Consider the following 25,469-nt stretch of genomic DNA (forward strand, 5'->3'; position numbering starts at 1 on the left):
AAAATAGAGGCTGCTCAAGCATCTCTTGTTAACATAGGGAATTTCCAAGCATAGGGATGCTTATTGGCACTCAGAAAAACAGAAAAATTAAAAGGAAACGTTTGTTTAAAGGTTCGAGCATGAGACGAGATTTCTTGATGTCAATTAGAATAGGCTGAGATAAAGCTGAAACAGTTACTATTCCAGAAATTATTAAATACAGCTGATAGAGTATTTACACCCTCCTACTTTCCAGCTCCAAGTTCACTGTGCTGGGCTCTCTGTTTAAGGAGTGGAAGGTGTGTGGAGGAGGTGCAGATACAGGCAAGGAGAAGACAGGCAAGTGCAGCACGAGCCCAGAGGCAGCAGCAGGAAGGAGATGCTCGTGTCAGTGTCAGGCACGACTAAATCTAAAGCCTCCAAAACCCCTGAAATTAAATCTGTTATTAAGCAAGATGAATGCAGCCAGATTTTTTTACTTATAAAAGTATGATGTGGTCACCTCCCTGCAAGGAGTAGGCAGGTAAGCATCCAGGATTCCTGCTTGAGAAACTCAGGTGACAAATAAAAGTAGCAAGAGTCCTATTTATAGGCATGAAAAAATAAAGTAATTTGTCCCTTTTTAATTGAAAAATGTAAAAAGGACTTCAGCTTTAAATAAGACATTTTGTACAAAGCTTGAGCACAAAAAAGTGAACACCAACGTGTCGTTCTGTAAACACCACAAATGTTCCTCGTTTGTTCAGTGACCCCAGAACAGCGTGCGAGTTCCCTTTCCAGGGGGTGGATTTCTGCAGCTGTTCCCCTCCCCTCAGACCTTACTGGAATACAGGAAACCCAGAAGCTTTGGAACATTGACAAGCTACAGTAGTCAGGGTACATCGTGACTAAAGGATTTTTTGTTCTGTGTTTTTCTTTAAGGGATTGGTCATTTAAATATACAGAAGTACAATAATCTCACAAGTAAATGAATGGCAGCTTGGATTAGAAAAAGCACCAAAATATTTAATATACATCTGGCACAAATTTCACAAGTCAGTAATGAACAAACCAATGCTTTGCTTATAAGAAAAGAAAAACCTCAGACTGCACTTAATGCTCTTCTTCCAAAAGGGACACAACAAAAACATTGCACTCAGGATTGCTATCAAGTAAAGACAACCTTCTTATCACACCCTATTTGCATTGTGCCTTAGATTGCACATTCCATAAGATGCCGTTTCCATTCTGTTCCAGACAACAACAGTGAGCAAAATTTGATACAAGAGTAACTGTAAAACTAAAAACCAAATGGGATTCAGTAGATGAATCGTCCTGAAATTCTCCCACTTTTCCTCTAGATCATGGTTTCAAATTAGGCTGCATCCCCTTGAAAAAAAGGTCCTCCATGAAACAGAATTTACTCCAGCCATTTTCAAGCATTACATTTACATTTCTGACACTGTTGGCCCAGAGAGGAACCAGGGGCTGCTCTGTGACACACAACACATTCATCATTTCCCAGAGTGAGAAAGTTGGGTTCTCTCTTGGTAAGTCTGAAAAGGCAAAACACACTCCTGGCATGAAGATTTGACCCTGCCCACCTTTGCTGGTTACTGAGGAGCAGAGACCGCTCAGGGAGCTGCGTTCACATGAGATCAGTGACAGCCACACAAAGCTGTGCTCCTGGGACTTCCTTGGTTACACTGAGCGACTTCTCTGGGAGCAAACACAATCAAAATGCCTTCCTTCCACACAGGGGGAGTGAGGCTAAACTGGGGCCTCAAGAAAGAAACCCAGCTGCACCAACCAAGTTTCCCTTCTCCAGGGAGCCCATCGAGGCCTTGCATTTGCTTCAGGCCCTCAAGACCAGCCAGTGCAAACCCCAGGAGTGTTGGATCAGGACCTCATTCAGCCAGTCCCAGCCACAGCTCCTGCAACTCGAGTTACTCAACAACTAACAGCATGAGGCCCTCCCACCACTCCTGCCAGTCCAGCTCCTTTTTAGAGACTATTTCAAACTTACAGATAAGAAAGCAAGCATATTTTTAAGGTAACTATGTTTAACGTGACTTAAAAAATCACAACTTCAAAACATGGAGCACTGCTCGGTCCTCTGAGGTGGAATACACCTGGGATTAGCACGGCCTTCAGCTCCACTGATGCTCTGTGCAAGGTTTGCCACCTCTGGTCACACGATCTCCACTCTCATGGGCCCAGAGAAGAGCAAGAGTCAGCAGCTGTAACTGCATAAAACGGCAACATTCAAGTAAACACTCTGGTTCAGGAGTAGGCAACCTTTAGTCCAAATATAATTTACAGGAGGGAAAAAACCTCAATTTACAACACAAACACTGGAGATGGATTATTTTTTTTCTGTGTGAGAAATGACATGTTATCCAAAATGGGCTTATTTGAAGAGTGCAATTATGCAAAGATAGAAACTTATTAAAAAAAAAAAAATTAAACCCAAAAATAGTATAACCTACAGAACCTGCTGGATTTCCAAAGACTGAGGATTGCAATAGTAGCGAGGAACCACTGCAATGTCAGTGATTTAAGGCAAGCTGTCAGAACAAGAATGTCCATGCTCCTTTTACCTATTGTCTCACATGTCCCCCCACTCTCCTGAAACACACGCCCGTCCTAATAGTGCAAGAGGTCACCCCCAAAAGCAGCCCTCACACGCACTGGAAGAACAATCTTGCAGCAACAGCTGCTGCAGCATCGCATCTCCTGGGGATGTGCCGTGACACTAGCTGTGTTGTAGTTTGCTTGGGGGAGGAGAGCAGGGCACACAGACATGCGTGGAAAAGACACCCCCTGGATGCATTAATGAACACAGCCGAGCACTGAAGCCACTCTGGCACCTCCAGTCCCCTTGAGAACGCTCCAGCTTTACCCAAGCATAGGGGTTTTATCCTGAGCAGGATTCTGACCTCCAGAGAGGAAAAGGATGAGTGCAGCCTTTATGCTTTTGCAGCTCCCATCTTTGCTGGGTGTTACAGGTCCGGTCCAACGCGAACAAAACACAGTATTTTTGATTCAAATAAAAATACACTCATGGCACTGCATCAGGTGGGTTCCTAAAGCTTTTCAAGGGCAAACGAAAAGGCTAGTGGCTCCCTCCTGGGGAGCAGCTGCTCCATCTTCAATTCACTGCCAGTACAGGCAGCCCGAGCAGGGAGGAGGATGGTGCTGCCAGGGGCCCCTCAGCCCCAGCCGGGGAGCTCCGCTCGGCCGCTCTATTGCACTCCAAAAGTAGCACCCGGGAGGACCAACACACTGGTTTGCAGCTTGACCCGGCTCCCTTTCCAAGGGTCCATTGCATACACATGAAACACAGTATACCAAAAACTATGGCAAATAGATAATACTTAACTTGGGTCAATTAAAAAAAAAAAAAAAAAAAAGATTACTCACCCAGGCATAAAATCCTGGGACGAAAGGATGGTAACCTTCAACTATTCAAGTCTAAGAACAAGAGGTAGAGATACCTATGTACTTCATGGTGAAGGAGTTAGAGCCTTCTTTCTGTCTTACAATCTCATGTATTTCACTTCAGTTGACACTATAAAACCAAAGGTTCAATTTCCAATAGTCCAGAGAGAAAATGTTAACACTGGTGGGTTTGTTTGCACACAACAAAGTTTAAGCAGAAAGGAAACTTTGTTTTTAATACTTATGTGAAAAAATACGTTTTGCTTTATAGTGAAGCACTACCCTAAAGAATTTTGAGTTTCAGGTTAAGCATCTTCCTTTTTTAATATGAAGAGCTAAATTCACATGCACACACTTTGAGCAGAGTGAGCCCAAGGGAAGAACTGAGTGCCTAATTTACTGAGGACCTTCTAAAAAAGGATCACACTGCAGAACACAAGGCTGCAAGACCCAGAAACTCACAATGACTGTTATTTTCCAAAGCATGGGAATGATATAACCTCAGCCAACAAATTATATCACGACTGAGGTGGCTGTTAACTACATGGTGTTTCTTTAAACTTTGCTGGGCTTTTTTTAGAACCAAGGCTTAGAACTATAAGGAAGATGCTGATGTTGACAGTGTCGTGAAAAGACTGGGCAGTGCATAGCCACGCCTGGGAACCATGGATGATTGGATCCATGGGTTCTTCAGGCTCTGGTGGACATGGGAGGAGTGAATGATTGAAGTTATACAGGCAAAGCTGCTGCTGCCCCAGCACTGACCAACCCACCAGGCACCCACCCTGCCCGTGGGAGCAGGGGCTGCATCTGGGCACCAACCCGAGCCCCTCACAGCAGCAGTGCAGGGGGAGCTCCTCTCATGCTCTACCTGTGCTCGGCTGAGAAGCTGCCGTGGTCCAGAGGCTGATCCATGAGCAGATCTGCCAGGCCAGCCTGGGGAGCCAATCCCAGCGTTCCCAACTGCTGCAGGCTCCAGCTGTCTGCTTTTACCCCACCTGCCACACCTGCGGTTATTTTTCCTGTGGGTCTTTCATTACAATTGCACAGGACTGAAAAGCTGTAATTCTCCATGGAGAGTAGCACCAGCAGTAAGTAAACTCCCAATTCAGTGTTCAATTCCATTTCCTCGGTCATGTTCCATGGGCAGGACCTTTCAAATCCTTACTTGAATCAGTCAATCATCAGTCTCAGAAATGCACCCATGCGAGTAAAATTTAGCACAACTGAGCCTCCAGTTGATCTGGAAGCCAAATTTTAAAGGTGTTGCAAACTATAATATGGTGCAGGTGGTCAGCCTTTTATTACCAGGGACTAAAGTTTACAGGAGTTGTATTTCTTTGCATATAAGAGAAGGCAGTAAAATGCCACGGACTGTGGATGTCAGACCAGTTTTCCAGTATATTACTATAACGATATAGTTATCTATAATTATTTATCCCAAGTTGCAGCAGATTCACTACATGCATAAAGTTCCCTAATGCGTACTCTAATTTAAAAAAAAAAAAAAATTAAACAGTTGCAATGGTTTCAGGGATTTCATCAGCATCACTGCTCACTTACAGTCCTGTGCCCTAAATAATAAAGATTTAAATTATATAAAAATGAAGAGTGAATGTATTTGGCCTGTTCCACAGGTATTCACAGTTTAACCATTAAACAAACATATTTTCAGAGGCTCCAATATTATAAAAGACTTCTCAGAAACAGGTGCAAACCCCAGTCCCCCACCCCAGCATGACAGAGCATGGGTGAGTCTCATTTAGGATCCCAAAATCACCAGGCAATCCAAGGAAGGTCTGACAGCCTAGCTCACTGTCAGCACTGCCAAAGCACCTCTAGCTCCTGGTTCAGAGCTTAAAACTGATACAGGTCTGGCTTGCATTCTGTAAATGGTAATTAAAAGACTGAAATTAGGCTAAAAATAGACGGTATTTTGCTAGACAGATAATTTGGCTATTTTTGCAAGTATTCTGTCCAGGGGGTGGAGCTGCTCCTGCTCCTGGAAGCAGAAGAGCAGGAGCAGGGCTGTGCCCCCACACTGAACACATGGGAACTCAGCCACTGCCGATGGTGTGTCCCTTCCCCAACAGGAAACCAGATTTTCCCTTCCTGTGTGTTCACCTCTGCCTTAAAAAGAAGCGGTATTACATCTGATACATTAAAAGGGCTGAGCTTGATGTGCTACAGATTGATTTCTTCCCTGCTGTCCACATTCCAACCACACAATAAACATCCCTCTAAAAAAGCTCTATCCCTCACCCTTTGGAGCTGCTGCCTGTTAGCATGTAAATGAGAAGCAGCCCCTGCCCTGATCTGGTGTGCAGGCATGCACTGGCTACCAGCTGAAGAGTCTTCACACTCTGGACATTTTAATTTTCTTTTAGGAAAAAGAAAAAGAAACCTTAAGTGATGAACAAAGCTTTTAATAGCTGAATGAATGAAGAGCCTCAAACTTAGAAATACAGTCTTCATTTGGAACTTTTCCTAATAAAGTAGCCTCTGTTGGGGAATTTACTTTAATTTTTAAAAAGTAACAGCACCAACAAAAGTCTCACCATAAATTCAACAACATCAGCACAAGTGCTTTGGCCTGCTTTGCTCACCAAACCAGAATCAGGTTTTGCTGCCAAACAGTGCTCGTGCCACAGTAGCTTGGAAGGTTAGAGTAGCAAGGACAAAGCTTTGGGCATATTTACCCACAAAACAGCAACTTCAGGGCTCTCCTCCTGCCAAAGCCAGACTCAGCTGCATCTAAAACAACCACATTTGTTTGCCACAGCTTGGCTCCCAGCGAGAGCAGCATGGACCAAACTCTCCTTTTATTAGATGAAAGAGATGCTATCTGCGACTCGTGGGCTTGTTTTTAAACAGTTTCCATTACCCACATTTTGTTAGTGATTTATGACCTCAGAGCCAAGCTATTGCAGAGGCTGCACACCAGCAAAGCCAGTCCCAGAACTGGGGCAGATCCTGCTCCTCTCTCCGTTAACCCCTCTGGGGCACAGCAGATGTGCAAAGCACGACACCCTGGATCTGGTGACAAGCTCACCAGTTAAAACCTGTTTCCCTTTCGCTTGAAAACTCTTACAGCACAAAAGCCAGTAGATGCTATGGATGACTGACCAGGCTTTTTTTTTTTTTTTCTTTTTGGTTTGGTTTTTTTAGTTGAAGTCGTTTTATGATCCTGAAACGCAGCTCTGAAAATAAAAAGGTGTGTAACGGAAGTTTATCAAATTAGCTAAGCCAGCACTTGGCTATAGCGAAAGCCTTGGCAATCATTCCTTTTACCAAAAGGTGTAAAAAAGTTGACATACTAAAAATTAAAAAAGGTAGCATCAATAACCAAAAAAGTTTCAACCAGTGTTAATAAAACTCCCTTTAAGTCACAACAATTTCAACAGGCAAATAGTCCCAATACAGGCATTGTAAAATAATAAATTGACTCCTATCCAAATATTATCAAATCAGTCTAAAAATGACTCATCTACACTGTTGTCATTAAGAACACATTAAGAATTCACTTTGTCATCAGATGCCGATATTGTTTCTCCAGAAAGTGTGGAGTATTAACTGCAATTTAGCAATTAAACATAGGCCTTAAAAAACTGGTTCATCAATATTAATGCAAAAGATAGTTCCTTACATAGAAGTACTGTGCTTGCCAGACAAGTAAGGTAATACTTTAGGTATAAATCAAACAAATTAAAGCAGAATTATACCACAGTTTTCCTTGAAGACTTAGGATTTGTGTGTTGCTTCTGTCAATGTTTAGCAAACTTAAGAAGCAGAACCTTTGGTTCTTTTAGTCAAGTAAAAATATTCTCATGTAACCACAAAAATACAACTTCCAGAGAAAATGGAAGTCCATCAACAAGTCCACTTTCAATAAAACTGAGGTAGTACTGCTCTTTTATTACATGAATGTGTAAAGAGATTTAGATACAAATCATCATCTACCACTCAGTTGACTGACAGGTACAGTAATTTTATAAAACAATCCCAACATTTAGTTTGAAAGTCCAAAAAAAAGGAATGATCTGGACTCATTCACTAAGAGTTAGCTCAAAATGAGAATTAGCCATATTACAAAAAGCTGTTGCTTATGTTGGTTTTTAGAGCCTTATTCCCCGGGATTAATGCATTTATAGTTAACACTGCTGTTCATCTTGGTATAAAACCTTAAAATTATTATAGCCTAAAATTTCAACAATGTAAACAGCACTACACACAGTACAGACCTGCCCTGACAGATGTAGTATGAAAAACTTAATCTGGCACTGTATAACTTAGCAATGTTAATTTAACCTAACTAAAAAGATCTACATTGTGCAAGAAATATCAGACTTACTTATACTAATCTGAAGTCTTAAAAAAAAAAAAAACAACCCCCAAAAACGCTTAACTTGTAGCCAGGGTCAAATATTTCAGGGCAAGAGTAAAAGGAATAACCAAAATTAAGAAAGTGCCTAAAACATGATACAGCATTTTAGAGCCCTTTCAAAGACAAGGCAGAAAAAGGTGTAAAGTAGAAAAATCTGGAGCCTCGGTAATTTCCAGAAACATCCAGAGTTTACATTTTGTGAAGGGCAACGAGTTGCTTTCGTCACTGCTGCTTGGACACCGCTAAGTCTGTTCCTCACACAGGCCCTCTGTGTCCGAAGACGTAACACATTTGGTTTCCTCTTCCTTTTTCCTTCGCTCCATTTCCCACTCCACAAAGGTATCGAAGAGACTCGGCCAGGCCTCGTCCTCGCTGTAATTGCTAAGGTCCGGTCCAATCACCTGAGTAAAATTTAGAAACATGTTCCACGTGTCCCGGGAGATTCCCTTGATTCCTGAGGGGTTCTTGATTAGGAAGTGTAACCACTGGTCCAAAATAGGGGGCTTGTTTTGGGTGAAGACTAATTTCCAAAGGGCAATGGCTATTTCCCGATGTAGCGACCTCTGTCCTTCTTCAGAGTCCAGGCCAAACTGGAAGGTGAAACGGTAGAGATCCTTGAATTTATCTTCCTGCTTGGCTTCGTTTAGGAGGCTGGGGAACCTTGCACAGATGCCATCAATGCTGTCTGCATTTATTGCTTTGCAGCCTTCAAAAAACTCCTTCCTATGAAGCAAGAGAAGAGAAATCACTGTGAGCACTTCCCACCGACCCCATGTGTCAAACGCTTCCCATCTCCGTTCAGCTACGGCAAATCCAACAGGATTACCTGGGCAAGACAAGGTGTACACTCTGCCCAGGTGGCACAAAGTCTTTGGCTGTGGAACCTACTGAAAAGAGACAAGGCATTCCTTACAGCCTGGGGAACCACACACAGCCCTCAGAGCCACTGGGGCACTGTCAGCATTTGGAAGATGTTGCTGTCACATTCTGACTCCAGGACACTGCCACATCCAGTGCCTTTCACATTAAAAAGTGAATCCAATTTACCACAGAGGATGTGGTTTCAAACATTCCAAATGTTTGAAATGAACACATGTGCCCCAAATTGATTCAATACTGCCCATGTCTAAATGCCCATGCTCTAGGCCAGCTGTTCACTCATGTGACACACACTCACACACAAGGACTCTGAAGATGCTGGAACCTGTGTTCAGTGCACAGCAAAGGCTGGGGTCAAGGCTCTGAACACCAAAGTAATTTTGGAAGTTATAACCTCAGTAAAAATACGCAGATTTATTCAAATCAATCTACACAGACCAAAAAAATAAAAAAAATTCCCCCTTTCCTGGCAAGTCCCTGTAGACAGTCTTTACTTGCTCTTACCTGGACATTGCTCATCAAGCTGGGGGAGGCTGCTGCAGTTGGGGTTTGGCTGTGGGCTTTGTGAGAGAGGTTTTAGCCTTTCTGTTGTTCCCTGGAGCATCACAGTGCTGTGAGCCTGCTGACTGAGCCCCTTGTCCAGAAGGGCAGACAGCACTTTGAATAGCAATCGCTTGTCAGCAGGTATGGAACTGCTACTGGAGTCAAACCCCTCACATTTCCTTCCCTCACTACGCTTTAACAGGATTACTCTTGGAAAAAGACATTAAGTGTTAACACTAATTGGGCAGGGACAAATCTGTCATTCTTTCAGAAGCTGGTAACAGAGTTGCTAGCAATTACTAAAGAATCTCACATTACTTTAAAGGAAAAATTCATTTCAGTGTCCAAGATAATGTTGAATACAGTAAACTGCTTTTGGTAAATCAAGAATAAATGAATGTCTACAGAATCTCACTACACTGTTCACCACTAGCAGCATAATGGCCAAAACTACACCTTCTGAAACCCACCGTGAGGGCAAGGGGAGAAGACGACAGCACAAGGCTTACCTTCTGCAGTGGTAGGAATTAATTTGATCAAAATGCAAGTGTTAGAAGAAACAAGTGAAGCTAATGAGGCTGTGTCTCCAACATACAGCTGACAGGATACACGTTAACATATGAAAATAATTACAAGTTCTACAAGAACTAACCTTGTAAATTTGCACATGGTAGCAGCCTGGAATTTCCAAGCCAAAACTAGTACTTTAAATTCAGTGGGATCAACACAGAGGTCATTGCAAAATCGTTCCATCCCTTCCTCCAGAATGGCATCTTCCCGTTCATCCTTGTACCTCCTAAACAACTCCCCGATCCTCTGAAGCGAAGATTCTTCTGCGCTGCAAACGGAGTCTTTCTTTGTATCTCCAGAGAGCGTGGGGGGCTGGCTGCACTCCAGAGCAGCGTCCGTTTTCTTGGTGCCGTTCACGAGGATGTCTCCCGAAGCCTTCCCGCAGGCTGAGCCGTGGTCGTCTCTGTGGACTGCACTTCTCTTACTGTGGGACTTGCTGCCGGATTCTCTTTCCCCATTTTTGCTGCCCAGGGTGGAGGAAGGATTCTTGCACTTGGTGACGCACTGGCCCATGATGTTGCGCTCCTAGCGCGGTCCCCCTGCCCTCGGACACCCTCGCGGCTGCTCCTCAACACATCTCACCATGCCATCAGCAGCGCTCAGCCACCCTGGAAAACAGTTCCACAGTCAAACTGCTGTCTGCCTGCAAAGGATGTTTTCAGTATTAAATGTGGGATAACGTTTGCCAGTAAGCGACCGAGTCCAGGATATTGAAGTTCTAAATACTGAAAAGGAGCAGTGTACAGAAGGCTGGCAATGCCATAAATTTCAGGCAATTTCAGACTGTTTTACCTAGAAATCAATGCAGCTCACTCAGTGGCTGCAGTATCCTAACGGGTCCTAATAAAGGAAATTCCTAAAATTCTTACCGCAACATAGGTTACAAAGAGGTTGATTCATGTACAGGCTTCATCAAGACAGACTACTCTAACCCAGAAATATTTTAAAGGAAATGGTTTTTAAAAGTATACCCACATTTTACATATAGAATATAAAGCACTGAAACAAAGCAGGGGAGAGGGGACAGGGACACTGATGGGACAACCTGACAGAGACCTTAGTACTGGATCCAAACTGTACCTTCAGCAAATCAGCAAAAGGGGGTTTGGGGGGGTTGACTGTTGGCTTTTTGTGTGTGTGTGTGTGTGTGTGTGTGTGTGTGTGTGTGGACGGAGGAGAGTGGAAGTTGTCCGTTTTTAAACACAAACAACACTCGCTTCTCATGCAAGAGGGTGTTCAAGAATTGTTAATTGTTCCAAGTGGGCTCCTCCCTTCAGGTAATGAGACAGACAGGGGAGGGGGCCTTAATGAATCTTCTTCAGACAGACACATGTAGATAAGAAGCAGTAATTCCAGTTCAGGCTTTTTTTTTTTTTTTTTTTTATAAAAATTAAAATGCCAAAATGATTTCATCATACTCTGTTTTTATAAATCACAAAGCCTTGCATATTTGGAAAAGATATTTTACCCACAGAAAAGGGTTCTCAAATTTTCCCTATTAAAGCCAAACTAACACTCTGACGCTGCCCTATCAGCAGGCAGCCAGACCGTGGACAGTCCATTTCTCAGAAACATCAGCTCCAAGAAAGCAATTGCTTATCATATTCCTCCTTTACCCACTCATTTGCATTTCATCTCTGCTGTCAGCTAGGCAAAAGCCTCAAACACAAAAATTGGGTTTGCCTTGTCTTTGTGTACTGTTTCCAGGTTAGAATTAGTACAAGAAAGAAGAGAGATAACAGATGTCATATCAGTTCTTCTGCATTCACTCTTTCTTGAGTAGAGCTCTTATGAGGCTGAACCCGCTTTAAGCTGTAAACCAGCAGCAGCAAGTACAGATGAATTCTCAGCTTCCAAACATAAATCTTCTCTCAACCACTTGTACCCGTTCTGAGAAAACAGCACATATGCAGCTTCATGAACAAAAACTTTTGCCAGTGCAACTACAACAGGCCTGAGTGTTGGTTACAACAGCCAACGTGCTGCTTTCAGCTACCTGCCTTCCCTTTTCCTCCTCAATCCGTTTTCTTAAGCACATAACCCACACACATAACTAACAAAGAGTTATTTTTAAGCAGCCAAAGGAACAAACATCTAATACATCCTGTCATCACACTGCTTTGAAGATGAACTCTGTAGCAATCATTTTTATAGGTGAGTTCAATTTTATGTATTAAAAAAATTCTTAGTCATTTGTATCTTAAAGGATTTTTGAGAATATGCATATCCACATAAACAACCCAAAAGACAATTTCACTGGCCCTTGGTACTTCATAGCTCTGTGAACTGCAGAGCTCAGCCTGGCACTGATTCCTGTGCTGCCATGTGCCTGAGCAACATCATCTTCTCCAGCCTCCACCAGTCATTACTTCATTACACCAAAATAAACAGGATATCAGTAGGCAGAGTAAGAACTGCTTAGTGATTAACTCCCAGATACCAGCTTTTTCCACCCCCCCCCCAATCTTTAAATTCAGCAGAACTCAAATGCTCAATCTACACTAATTCTTGTTCTTCAATCAGTTTCTAAGGAACAGGCAGCACTACACTGGACAAGGTTTTCTTTAGAGAGAAGCATGTAGGTAAAAGAGCAGAATAAAAAAATCCTAAGTAAAGCTAGAGTTTAAAGCAGAGTTTAAGCAGTATAAAGAACTTTCTGCTCAAACACATAACAGCAGTTATTAGTTACTGGTGACTTGGAACAGCTTTTCCCTATGGGCAGGTTAAAGAATAGCTGCCTATTAGTGAGCAGTACTTTCCTTTAAGTAGCTGGTAGTAGTCAAATCACACACAGCATAATTGACAGAGATTAATCCAATTCACTTCAGGAATCCCAATTTAAAGTTTAAAAAAAAAAAAAAAAAAGCAGTTTGTGAGAGTGACACACTGTGTCCATAACTTTTCCTAATACAAGTGATTTATGCTGTCATTCCTAAGCAACAGCTTGTATTAATGATGATAATAATCTAATATTCAGGTTTACAAAGTGACATCACCAGCCTGATGAAACAGATGAGGTTTGAAGTCATTTGCTGTCACAAAAAGAGCACTGCAATACAGAGAGGGAAGGTCAGTCAGCATTTTTAGACACATGTATTTGAGGAAGCATCCCAACAGCTGTTCCCAAAAACCACTGACAACCACAGCAGCATTTACCCACAGAGTGCAAGGTAACTACGTCCCCTGCATCATACCCCTCTAACAAACACAATTTCTGTACTCTTACTTGCCTTACCAGGAGCCCAGTGCTGCTCCTGAACAGTCCCTGCCTGGGCACTGCCAGCACTGCTCTTCCCTGCAGTAAGTTCTTCCTTCCTCCTCCCTGCCGAGGAGATTTTCAGAGCACAATCCTACTCCTTATGAACAAACACTAGAGGATACTGGTGTACAGTTGCTGCAATTCCTCACTTTTGTACTACACGAAACTTGATGCCATGTGCCAGATACTTAGAAGCATTCTACCCCAAAAATAGCAAAACCAGCTTGGGAAGGAAAAAAAAAAAAAGCCAGACTGCATCCGCTGGCAGCTTGTGCATGGATCTGGTTTTGTAAGAGCAAAGTCTTTTGGCACTCCCTCAGCTACTCTTCTGTAAATCGCCTGCACTGAGCTGGATCCACTTCACTTAGGAGTCACCTCCGCTTCCTACATGACTCAGGTTTCAAGGCATGAAAGGAACAAGAGCGTCGGAAGGAGATAGAAACAAGTGGGAGAAGTCGGCCCTTTTGTTACGGAAGGCCGGAGAGAGGATCTCGTTGCAGCATCAGGGGCTTCACAGAACCCACTGTCCAAGGAGTATGGGAGGGCTCCCTCAGGAAGGTGAGCGGAGCTGTCATTTACCTGCAGAGCAGCGCCAGAGTCACGCCTCGGTCATGCCAAGAACAGCCACGGCAGCGCAAGGACCTGCCGAGATATTTCTCCAGCTGGATCAGGAACTACAAGTATAAACTCCTCCCGTGCCCAAAGGTTACACTGGATTAATGGCAAAGCACCAATTCGAAAAGGATCGATTCCCAAGAGCGACATTACTGTAAGAGGCTTGTACAACATAAAAGCAAGACATAAAAGGCAGCACTGACCACTACTTTGGCCATTCTGCGAAAAAAGGTCAAAATTCAGGGCTAAGGTCGGAATGTGCTCAGTGCTCCAGGATGCAGAACTCCCTAAGAAGTTTATTACTCAGACAAGGATTGAGCAATGACCTCCAGCACACATGAATCACCAAGAAGCCCATGAGGCCATCTTCCACATAACAGGAACTGCAAAGCAGGGATCGACAGAGACGTTCTCTGCACCTTTTAGAAAGGAGGAAGCAGTGGGAACACAGGAAGACCAGTGCTGGTGAATGCAGCCAGTGACAGGCAAGTCAGCCCCTCACAACAAAGGATGAGCAGAACCATATGGCTCCATATATAACATGGAAAACTCAGGAGATAGCAAAGGCCTTGGCTAATGCTTGGTGGAGCTTTTTGTTTTGGTGAGGGTTTTGTGTGGGATTTTTTTTCTAAGTGCTGTAAGGAATTCAGTTCTTCTCCGTTTTCAAGTGACCAGGTCCCACATAGCCCAAGATTTGAAGGGAACAAAACAAAGTGACTCAGTAATAATCCTCTGTCATACAGGCACAGCATGGCACAATTGAAAAGGCCAGCACTGAAGTGGGGGGGAGCTGGCAGGAGGGGAGAAGATGCAAAGGAGATATTTAAGCAACCCTGTATTTTTCTTTGATGACTGGTGTTATTGTAGTAGCAGAAATTATTGGATATGTCCAGAGAATAACAAGCAAAACAAGCATTATGCTGTTTAATAAAGTGTTGCATCAGAATGTATTTACAGTGAGTTTCCAAACAGAGAAAGTATCAAGAGAGTAGAAGAAAAAACCTTCCATACATTCAAGAACACCTCCAAGACAAATTTTAGGAAATCTCCTAACAAAAGGGGACACAGCTCAGCCAACCATTAAATCCCTTTCCAAGTAGCAGTTCACCAGCTAAGGCAAGGACAACACTGCTAGAGCTTAACTAAGCCTCAACCCACCTCAGCTTTTCACAAACACTTGAGCATAGTCTGTAAGAATTTCACAAAATTCCACGATGCATTATCTACCTTTCAGTGGACAGGGATACATGACTTCTAAAACAGCTGAGAGTAGGGAACAGTATCATGGGTGCCCTGTCTTTTCCCATCTCTGAACAGACACACACAGCTTTCCACTGGGAAGGCAGGAGGGCATCATTGCCACTGCTGAGCACGAAGCTCCAACAATTGATGCTGGGCAGATGATCTTGCAAGCAAACATCTAATACTTACATAGTTTCAGCTACACAGGGAATCATTCCATTAGCTTCACAGCTTCCTTCAGGCTCCCTGGGTTCCACATAGAATGCTGAAAGACAAAAGACCACACAAATCTTTATGTTTAGAAGAGGCCACGAAAACCAAATGCACCAAATCGCTGAGAATCAATTATGCATTTAATAAAACTCCATTTGTTCAGAGAGTCATCTTATCAAAAAACTACTTCACTTTTTGACTTACAAAGTAGCATTAACACCATTCACTCTGTATTATCATGTAAAGAATAAAGCAGGTACTGAAAACTACAGACAAGTTCCAGTGTTTGTCAGGAGTAAACACACACTTCCGGATACTTTTATGGCTTTCAGCATGGGAGAGTTAATTCCTCATTTCATGCACTCAAAGCAAAACAGAGGACATGCTATCATTGTCACTGCATGTTAGCTGAGTGGCTGTTTAATCTGTGAATGCCAGACAGCTGCTACCTAGCAAAGCATGATTTGGGTCTGGAGGGTAATTCTCTTTTTTTCATTCTCTAGCACATTTTTTTCCATGTTTGTTTTCCCATGTTCAGTAGAGCTGGCTCAACTTCACTTCTCTTCAGTTCCCAGCTCTGCTATATAACTACAAACCTCTGAGGAGATGACAAAGGTATGTCTGGTTTGTGTAGCAAAAGCTACAACTGTAGCCCCCAGTCAACACCTCTGTATCTGATCCAGAAGAAAAACAACAAACAAGAAATCTCTGGCACCGCTCCCCTGCTCTACCATGAACAGAAACACTACAACGTCTTGTTTTTACAGTTCTTAGTACATCTAGGGAGCAGACAGGTGATCAAAAGCTGCCTTGCTGCATGCTTACCTTTTGCATAAGATCTGCTCCTTAGGAAACAAGTAGAAACATTAGTTTGTTCAGTGCTTTCTTCAGTAGAAAGCAGGGAATGAACGTAGAAAGACAACCATGAAACAAGGTCTTATCGTGTAAGTCAATCTCCACAAAAGTTGAGGTTTCCCCAAACCTGAGTCCTGTATTTGGACTAGGACAAAGTTGACTGACAAATAAGACCTAGTTCGGATCAAAGCTTTTAAAAAATCTTTAAAAGCCCAGAGAAACAGGCATTCAAAATGTTTCAAAACACCTACAAACTCAGGAGTGGTACTTTTGCCCATATACACACACAGAGAGCAAAAGCATACCTCTACTGAACCAATTCTCTGGTTTACTGTTGAGATGGACAGACCAAAAAGCTCCTTCAGGCTGGGTTTATACCCTTTGCTCTCAAACCTCATCTTCCACACAAACAGCCACCCTTTTTCCCTCTTCCATGGCCTCACAACTCTTTTAGCAGACAGTCCTATGGGTCCACAGCCATCCGAGGAGGAGTGCCTGCCTCTCTCGAGGTGGAAGCACTGGTGGAAGCTTTGATTTCTTCCTATTTGACTATAGCATCCCACGAATTTCAAGAATATAAGAAAATCTAACATCTGGCACTTCTATGTTAATTTCTTTTGGCCCCCTGCATCTAAATAATTCCTTTTATAAATCATCAGGGAGGAAAGAAGAGAGGGGACACACAGGGCACTGTGCAGCCTCATTCCCTAAGGAACCTGTTTAAACAGGGGAGAAGAACATCTTACAGTTCACATTTTGAAGATCATTGTCGTGGCAACTTTATGCAACAAACTACTTTTCAAATATATTTGTATTTCTTTGGAAGAAATCTGTGATCCACCAAATCTACATCTACAGTTGACTACTACACACACTGGAAGCAAACAATTATTTCAAGTTCAAAAGAAGCTGAATCTGACGGAGTTCAGCCCTATCCAGCAAAAGCCAAACTTTTTCAGGTTCTTTGAAGTAGTTTCCACATTGGCTGACCTATACACACACACACACAGTCTGTAGCCAGCTACAATTCTTCCCCTTTCTTTATATTTCTATTCTTCCAAGTTGCCCATTTACTCTTTTCTAAAATTTTTAATGTAGCAGCACGTGTAAACTTTTGTGACAACACAGTTATGGGATGTGGAACAAAAACTCAGTATGAGTTAGCAGTTAAAAAATCAAGCCCTTCAAGTCTGTATTTAAAGGCTATCATAGCACAGCAATGCGTTGTGGCTGACTGACTTCATCCTAAATCACACTGGGACTGCAGAGGGGGGAAGAGAAACATCAGCAATTTGGTGGCACAGGTTTTCATTCAGTCCTTGGGTCAGGGCTGCAAGGTGGAGCCAATTGCTGTGATCACCATCATCCCCCCCGCGCCAGAAGCGGGGTGGAGCCACAACAACTCAGACTACAGTCTGCACTGCTCATTAGCAACCCCTCAGCAATCCACAGGGGAATAGGTAGGCAGGTAGTGTGCACTCCAGGGATTATGGAGGCCTTTGTTTTGCTCACCTGCCTCTTTCTGCACCTGTGTCTGACTCCCTGGTGACTCTGGCCCTCCCCAGTGCTGGGGCACAGAGATCACTGCACAGACAGCACTGCAGGGCCCTGCAGCGATACAGCTGCCATCGCCCTCCTCGCTTGGCCTCGGCAGCCCTGCCAGGGCTAAGAGTGTTCTCACCAAAGGCAGCTCCGTGGGCAATCAGTGATAGCCTTTCCCTCTTCAGCAGGCAGAAATGGAGAGGATCAGCTCTGCTGAAAGCTCTCCCTGTGCAGCTCAGAGTTCTGCACCCCAGCACCGAAGCACCTGGTGCACAAACCAAGCTTCGGCCAGCAGAGCCAGCACAGTGTGGAAACTGCTTATTTCCAGTCTTAACCTGCAATTGAACTTTCCCAGCAGAAGCACTCTGAGGGCAGCACAATGGCACATGAGGGGCTTTCGGGAGCCCAGAAGGCACCTCAGCACATCCCCAGCACCACACTAACCTGCCTGGCACCTCTGCTGCACACATACACTTATGCAAAGTTACTTGAGAGGAAGTCTAAAAGCAGGAATGTCCTGCTGCAATTAGTTAAAATTAATTATTAGTTTGTGAGGCTTCCTGCAGTTGAAGCACCTTTCAGTGACCTGAAGAGAGGTTATGATGTTGGGAGCAGATAGGAACTCTGTTGATCTGTTCCAAAGCAGGGTAATAAACTATTTCTGAGTAACCTCGGTTTGAGCTTTGGAAACAAACCAGCTTCAGAAATGTGATCAAACTGGGTAACATTCGTCTCTACAGAACATACCTGTAACAGCTAGTTATACAAACACATGAGAAGGGACCATGCAGAGCTAGCAGAAGGCTACGTGGCAGTCTAGAGGAAAGCCAAGCCAGGAATGGAAGCCTGAAGACCTCCTCAAATGAGAAGTGGACTTCTCTGAGAAAGGCCATACTGGAAAGGCTTAACTAGTTTGGGAGGGAAGAGAGGGGCAGGTACAAAAATCCCCACAATTTTCAGAAACTGTTTACAGTCCATAATGCTGGGCCAGGTCTCAGTGCCAAGAACCAGAGCTATCCCAGATCTCTTCCTAGAGACTGGGCAGAAGAAACCTGCTTTCTGCATTCTTGAAGAGCACCTGAGTAACACACAGACCATGGCACCACATCTCATGTTCAAAGTCCAACAAGTAGTCTTCAGAAAAAAATGAACAGATGTTTCCAATCTGTAGTTCACTGTGTGCAGCTAATTATACAAGGAAAAATGAATAATAATATGAAAAATTATAGGGAGAGCCTAAAGGCACCCTACTACGTTTTCTTTTGCAAGACACATTCCTTACATAGCTTTTCCAGCAGAGACACATGCATCATCCTTGAATCTCTCCCTTTCTTTTACATTCCCTAACCACACAATACCTTACTTACTGATTAATTCTCATTGTTTTTCCACTTGGTCCCATTAAAAGTTTTAAATCCTTTCCTATTATGTGCTTCATTTTACTTTATTAGGTGGGTGGAATGATTTGTTAGGATTATTGTATTTTCAAAGAACAAACCCGAGTCCAGTTAGCAAAACAAAATATAATTTTAGAAGGGTGCTTTCAGGTGCTTCTGTAATGTAAATAAATTAATGAACTAATTCATGCAGCAGCAGTACTTGTTTTGAGAAGTCTGTTTAGACTATGAGCAAGACAAGGGGCTGAGGGGAAATCAAGACAGCCAAACGACACAGCTGCTTAAGATCATGCCATCAGTTTTCAGTAAAGCTGAAACCAGAACCCAAATCAGATTCCATCCAATTCCCTACCTCATACGCACTTAGACATGAACTAACTCGTTTATTTCACTGCACAGAACTCAACCACCTTCAAAAAACAAAGGTTCGGTCACTGAACAATTCACCTCCACCCATTCAAAAACCACCCATCTTCCCCTCTCCCCCAAGATCCTTCTCAAAGGCCACACAACTCTCAAAGTCCAGCACGTACAAAAAAGCAAATCATCTTCTAATGAGAGTTTGTGAGGGTTTTTCCCTTTCATGTGCAGAGGGTTGTAAAAGAATAATCTGTCAGTATTTTTCCAGGGTAGGCTGTAACTTTTGCACAGCGTGACAGACCTTTAGCACTTGGGTTTGTATTGTGAATAATTAAAGCAGCACATGCCAGAGGCAGAGCCGCTCTGTGCTCTGACACAACCAGTTCACATCTCTACACCAAAACTGCAGATTATGGGACCAAAGGAAACCACAGCCCTCAGATATTTGACAGAGATGCATCTCACTGCAAGCATCTGAAAGCAGCTGTGCTACAAATATTTACCTTACTCTGGTTCGGTCCATTCCACAAATTAATCTAGGGAAAATTGCAACTATCTGCAGCCAAGCCAGAATAACTCTGAAAAACCACCTTGGTCTGCAATCTACTCTGCAATGGAAAAAAAAACATTTACTTTTAAACTGAGCTAAGTGTGCACAGATTTTCTTTTACACTGGACTCAGCTATCAGACTTCACCTCGAGGTGTCTGAGGCGCCTTCATCCACTATGTTCAGCTGAATATAATTCAGGTAGATATCAAGTGACTCCTGTAATAATAAGATATGCTTTGAACTAACTGTAGTAAGAGAATAACTTTATACTCCTTACTGCTCTCAGCAATAAAGACAACAGTCACAGAAAAAAAGGGAAGCCCTTCCAGCAGCTCTGGGTAACAGTGTCCCTTCTCCAGCACAAAGCAGATGTGAGGACCGTGACCCAAACAGCCTCCAGGCAGTGAAGGGACAAGTCTAAAGACAATAGCCAGACCACCTCATCAGATCCCTGCTGGCAGCAGATGTTCCTAAGGAGTTTACAGCAGGCCCGCTGGCCATCTCAGTAAGTGTAACAGAGTTTACAGGCTGCCAGCCAAAAGAATCACTCACTGCGTGCAGTTGTGTAGGAACTTCAGTACCAGCTGACCACGTAAATAATGCAATCATATCTAAGTTATGTACAACAAATTGTTCTAAGTGAAAGCACTGACATATGAAAGTGCTTTAAGAGCATACACTTGGGTTTTTAAACTGACCACAGTTTTTAAAGCAGAAAGCACACACAGCCACCTGCAGAAGCCTTAGTTCTCTCTCCTGATTTGTGTCCCAACTTCCCTATTGCAGTGAACAACCACCACCCTTCCCACTGTACAAAGGATGCTGCACTATTTCCATGCCTCAAAGGAGCTCCTATGAGAACCTGAACTTGGTCACCAGTTGCAGCAAAGACTCTCATCTCTCCTCAAGAAATCTGGTGGCAGCTCCCACCCACACACACCTTTTCTTCGTAGGTTTTCACGTATCTTTGGTTTGACTTGATGTCCTGGGCCTCACAAGAGACAAGGTGTGCAGGTCTCTATCCTGTGCTTCATGAGACATAATCACTAACTCCAAGCACAGGTAACTGCTGGAAGCTGGTACACATCAGGCCTTTGGCACTTCTAGACCACCCATTTATGTGCTGATCCAGAATTCTCGAGGCTTTCTGCACAGACTCGTTGGCAATGAAAATATTGCACAGTCAGCACCAAAACCAAGAGCCAGGACATTTGTGTTTGTGAGCCTCTTAGTAAGCTACATGTGCCTCCCATAATCATAGGCATTAAGATGGTTTTTCTCCCTCTCTTTCAGTTTTAAAACAAAAAGATGAGACTGACTGCATTAGAAGTTTCAAAGCTGCAGGAGGAAAAGTATTACCCTAAAAAAAAAAATCAGAGTAAGAACTAAAAACTGTCACTTTCTGCTACTACGTGAATGCAAAAATAAGACTGGTGTATTTCAGGAGAACTGAATCCTTTTGGTTCAAAAAAAAACCCACTTCTGTTCAGTAAATAGAAAAGTGAGACAACAAACAACTATGACTGCCATACTGTCTCTGGCAGTCTGACTTTCTGGGAATAACAAACTGCGACAGGAGGTCAGTAACAGCATTCTCACATTTTGCAAAGTAAGTTTTGTCTTTCACAAAACAGATGCTGTAGACAGAACAGCATTTATAACTATTCTTTCTGAGACATCAGAAGATTACACTAGCTCATTCCCTTTACTGGAATCCTGTCTCTCCACCCATGCTTTTGCTTGTTTCTCTACAGTATTCGTATTTCTGTGAAAGAGGTCTTTAATACTTGCAGCTAACTAGTCCCCCAGCCATCATTCTTCTAGTAGCAGAACGATGCATTTAAATAACCTTTACCTAAAATCCAGATTTTCTGCTTCCTTTAAGATGCAGATCATTGGACTGGATAGTGCCCCACAAGACACATGGATAAAACAGAGACCTAAATGGGTTAGTTCTCAGATTATCTTTTTTAGGCAAGAGGCTCTGGTTCCCTTTCTCTTCCCCTGCTTGCTCTGTTACGGTCAGCACTGAGGTCAGAATGTAAAGACATCACCACACTGTCACACCACAGCCACACGTGACACAGAACCTCCTTATGGCACCACAAAGAACACTCGTGTGGAAATCACAGCTCCCCCTGGGTTTGCCAACCCCCCTTCCCCCAGGGCTCTCCCACTTGCTCACCAACAGCCAGGAGGTTCCACAAACCCCTCCCATGGAGGGGGAAGCCACGAGGTGAGTGAGTGATGTCGGCAAGTCCTGGCCCTGCTGATCACTCCCCGGGAAGGTTCCAACCCAGATCTGCAATTACCTGACTCAAGCTGGAGTCAAAAGAAAAGGGGGGGAGGAGAAAAGATAGATCACTGACTGTTTCAAAAGACACACTGGAGACAACTTACTGTACAGAGGGCACCGAGAAAACCAGCACAGACAGTTTACTCGTGTCATATGTTTACAGGGGGTAAATTGCAGGTGGCTCTTTACCAGAAGGCAACATTTGCCTTGAACATTTGCCACGAAAGTACAATTGTTTCGAGTTACCATGTCATTATTGCTGAATAACTTGGAGTCAAGTATACAATTAATCCATGTCACCAATGCAGATAGTCTGCAAAACATTACAGCCATTAATCTAGTATTTTTAAAAAGGAGGAAGGGGGGAGAGACAAAAGAAATTATTAGACTTCCAGTAACCAGAATACAAAGCCTATTAGTCAGAGGCAAATAGAGGAAAGGAAGCCAGCGAGATAAGATGCAGACCCCTAGGGAGAAGCAGCCAGAGAGAAGGAGCCCAGCCAGGGAATTCTGATGAAGCTGTTAAGGGGGTTCCCTCTTATCTTCCTGCGACTACCAAGTCCCTCAAGTGTTTACAGATTGTTCTTTCAGTCTTCCAAGAATTCAGGTTACAATTTTCAGCTCCTTCTGTATTATTAATTACAAGGATGAAAGAAAGGACTGTTTTTCTAACATCCCATGCCTTTATTTTTATAGTCTCTTCTTACTCAGAGCAGAGTTTTCCTGTTACATTCACTAGCAGAGACCCATGTGCCTAATGAAACAATAACATTGCTTCTGCAATTTTCAAGTTCTTCCAAACTGCCAAAATCCCCCCACGATGGATTTTACAGTCCTCCAAAGCTCTAAATTAAATTTAGCAACATTTCCCCAGCACCAATAAAGAGAACCAAGTGGTTCAGCTCTCAGCAGTGCTGGGGCACTCCTGCCAACCCACAACTGTGCATCTCTTTCCATCCAAACCACCTGTACATCCCTTTCTGCCACCAGGAAGTGCGAGTGTAGCAGAGTCCTGTCTGTCCTTCTGTCCATCCCCTTTCCATCTGCCCCTGTACACAGACACACAACACACAGGATTTCTTTGTCTCCCTTAAGCTGAACCCAAGCGAGCAGTAGAACCAAGCCTCTTCCTCATCCACTCACAAATTTGTCAGAACAAGTCTCTTTGTCTCAGAGGTCTGTCAAATTGTCTGGCAGCCTTTCTTGCTCAATATATACTTCTTTAATTAGTTTCAATGACAGTCTTCCAAAAGAGCTGTTCTTGGTTTCCTCTCGAAGCCACTCCTTCCTCTGATCACCTTTTTTCCATACAATTCATGCTAAATAGAAGCAAGATGCAATTATGAATGAATTTCCAAGATCAGCAACTTACAAGAGCTACTGACACAAATTAGCTGGAATTTGCTATGAACAAAACAACATCCAACTTCAAAATAAAGCAAGAAACTGTGCAGAGAAGTCACATAACCCAGCCTTAAAGATCCAGAAGCTGATTACAGCTCATATTGCAGGCTGTCAGTGTCAAGATGAAAGCAATTTCAAAAGCATCACTTTGAGCAGCCAAGTATTACCAAAGCTGTAAGTTCCCCCATTGATAGTTTTGCGACATTTTTTAAGGATTACAGTCACTCATGCACACAACTTGCTATTAGGAAATAATCAGAATTTTAGAAAATCATTACAAGAGCTGGTATTTGCAGCAAGTTCGTAAAGCCAATTGCACTTTGCAAATCTGAACTAATTCAACACAGATCACAAGCTCCAGTTTTTCTGCTGATGTCAGAAAACCTTTGCTTTAGACTGTGAGTTGCCTTTCACATGAAGGGCTGTGAATGTTTTCCACAGACCACCACGACACACCTGTGTGGGGAGGACTTTAGGGACAGGCTACAGAACTGACAAGAACACGAGGTCGGATCTCTTTCTTTCACATGCAACCTTAACTGAGGGACTGTGTTTCCTTTTCTGAGGATTATCTTTCACCAGGGAAACAAGCAGCAGTGTTCAGAGGTGCTCAAAAGACACTAGTACTCAGACACTCTCTCTTTCCATTGCTACAGCCCAAATAAAACACTAATACTGGAGTTACACATTAACTGTTTAACAAAGAGGTTTTTAAACAGATAATAAGAATTTGCTTAGATGATCAGTCTTTTGATCAACCAATCTCCCAAAAGGAGACAGACCATGCAAGTGAGGCCTGGAATTTTCAGAAAGGTAGGGCAGTTCTGTGCCTTCTGTTTGTACAGTTATAGCCCCTTTTTTTCAGAGTGCTTATTACCCCTTTAAATTATGTGGCAGGCATTAACATTCAAAAAAAGTTACCAGCTGTGGATCAATGCTGTATCCTGACACTTGGCATCAGCCTGTTCATTTATCAATGTAACATTTTGAAGGGCAGCATATCAGCAGTGTTAACTATTTAAAAGGTAATCAATGATTCTTTCCAGCAACCACAGCACTGATAGGAAAGGCACATTCTTTCAACCAGTATTTGCCTGAAACACTGATTATGCAAGTTATAATTTCCGTTGTTACCAGCAGCTTATTAGTCCCACGACAGCCCTGGCGAGAGAATGATGAGTGCAGACTGCAGGGTAAACACGCTCGGGGGAGGGGGAGAGCTCAGGCAGGAGGAAAAGTGGCTGTGCAAAGGGCGGGGGGGGGGGAATGCTCAAATTGCCAGAACCACCTCGGAAATAAATCGCTCCTGCCTCTCCCCTGAAAACACCACGAACGTTCCCGTTCCGGCGCGACACGTGTGCGGGTCGGGCACGGAGCGCACCCGAACAAAGCGGCCGCTGCCCGGCCCGGGGGCTGCGGGGCCCCCTCACCGCCGGCGTGCGGGCGGCGTACACGGGGACACAGCAACCCAGGGGACTCACCCGGCGGGGCAGGGGATGGGCGCGGGGCGGGCCCGGCGGCACCGAGCGCTCCCGGACCCGCCGGCACCTCCCGGGGCAGCGCCCGCCGGGACCGCCCCGCCCGCGGCACCGGGGCGGCCCTGCCGGGGCGAACACGGCGCTCCCGCCGGGATGCGGCTCGGGGGGGGACCCACCGTGAGGGGGCGGCGGCGGCGCCGCGGGGCCACCCCCGAGCCCAACCGGCCGCCCGCGAGGCTGAGGGGCTGCGCGGCGGCCCCTGCCGAGCGCCACTGCCCGCGCCGAGCCCCGGCCCGCCTTCGCCCCGCGCTGTCGGCGGCGCGGGCAGAGCCGCGGCCGGCCCCGCTCACTCCCGCACACTCCCCGCTCACCTCGGCGGTCCGGCCGGCTCTGCCTCCGCCGCATCACTTCCGGGACAGCGCTCAGCTGGCGGACGCGCCGTGACGTCACGTGACGCCGGGGCGGTGTGCGCGGCGACGCCG

General features: G+C 44.2%; 1 protein-coding gene across 6 annotated transcripts; it reads right to left on the reverse strand.

Annotated features, from left to right (window-relative positions):
* Window positions 1-587: 587 nt before the first annotated feature.
* DCUN1D3 (defective in cullin neddylation 1 domain containing 3) lies at window positions 588-25,443 on the reverse strand. Of its 6 annotated transcripts, XM_027900192.1 has the most exons (7): window positions 25,359-25,420; window positions 21,995-22,131; window positions 19,955-20,025; window positions 15,081-15,156; window positions 13,011-13,131; window positions 9,858-10,383; window positions 588-8,506 (listed from the first exon to the last, which is right to left on the reverse strand). In XM_027900192.1, exons 6-7 carry the CDS (start codon window positions 10,286-10,288, stop codon window positions 8,026-8,028), a joined length of 912 nt encoding a protein of 303 aa, XP_027755993.1. In that variant the 5' UTR covers window positions 10,289-10,383; window positions 13,011-13,131; window positions 15,081-15,156; window positions 19,955-20,025; window positions 21,995-22,131; window positions 25,359-25,420; the 3' UTR covers window positions 588-8,025. The 6 variants fall into 6 exon arrangements, with proteins under 6 accessions (XP_027755993.1, XP_027755990.1, XP_027755988.1 ...); XM_027900189.1 differs by lacking the exon at window positions 13,011-13,131; XM_027900187.1 differs by lacking the exons at window positions 19,955-20,025; window positions 21,995-22,131 and having other exon boundaries at window positions 25,359-25,443.
* Window positions 25,444-25,469: the final 26 nt, after the last annotated feature.

Source organism: Empidonax traillii, unplaced genomic scaffold, assembly GCF_003031625.1.
Source record: "Empidonax traillii isolate 1590-97213 ecotype Southwest subspecies unplaced genomic scaffold, ASM303162v1 scaffold715:size483424, whole genome shotgun sequence".
Lineage (NCBI taxonomy): Eukaryota > Metazoa > Chordata > Aves > Passeriformes > Tyrannidae > Empidonax > Empidonax traillii.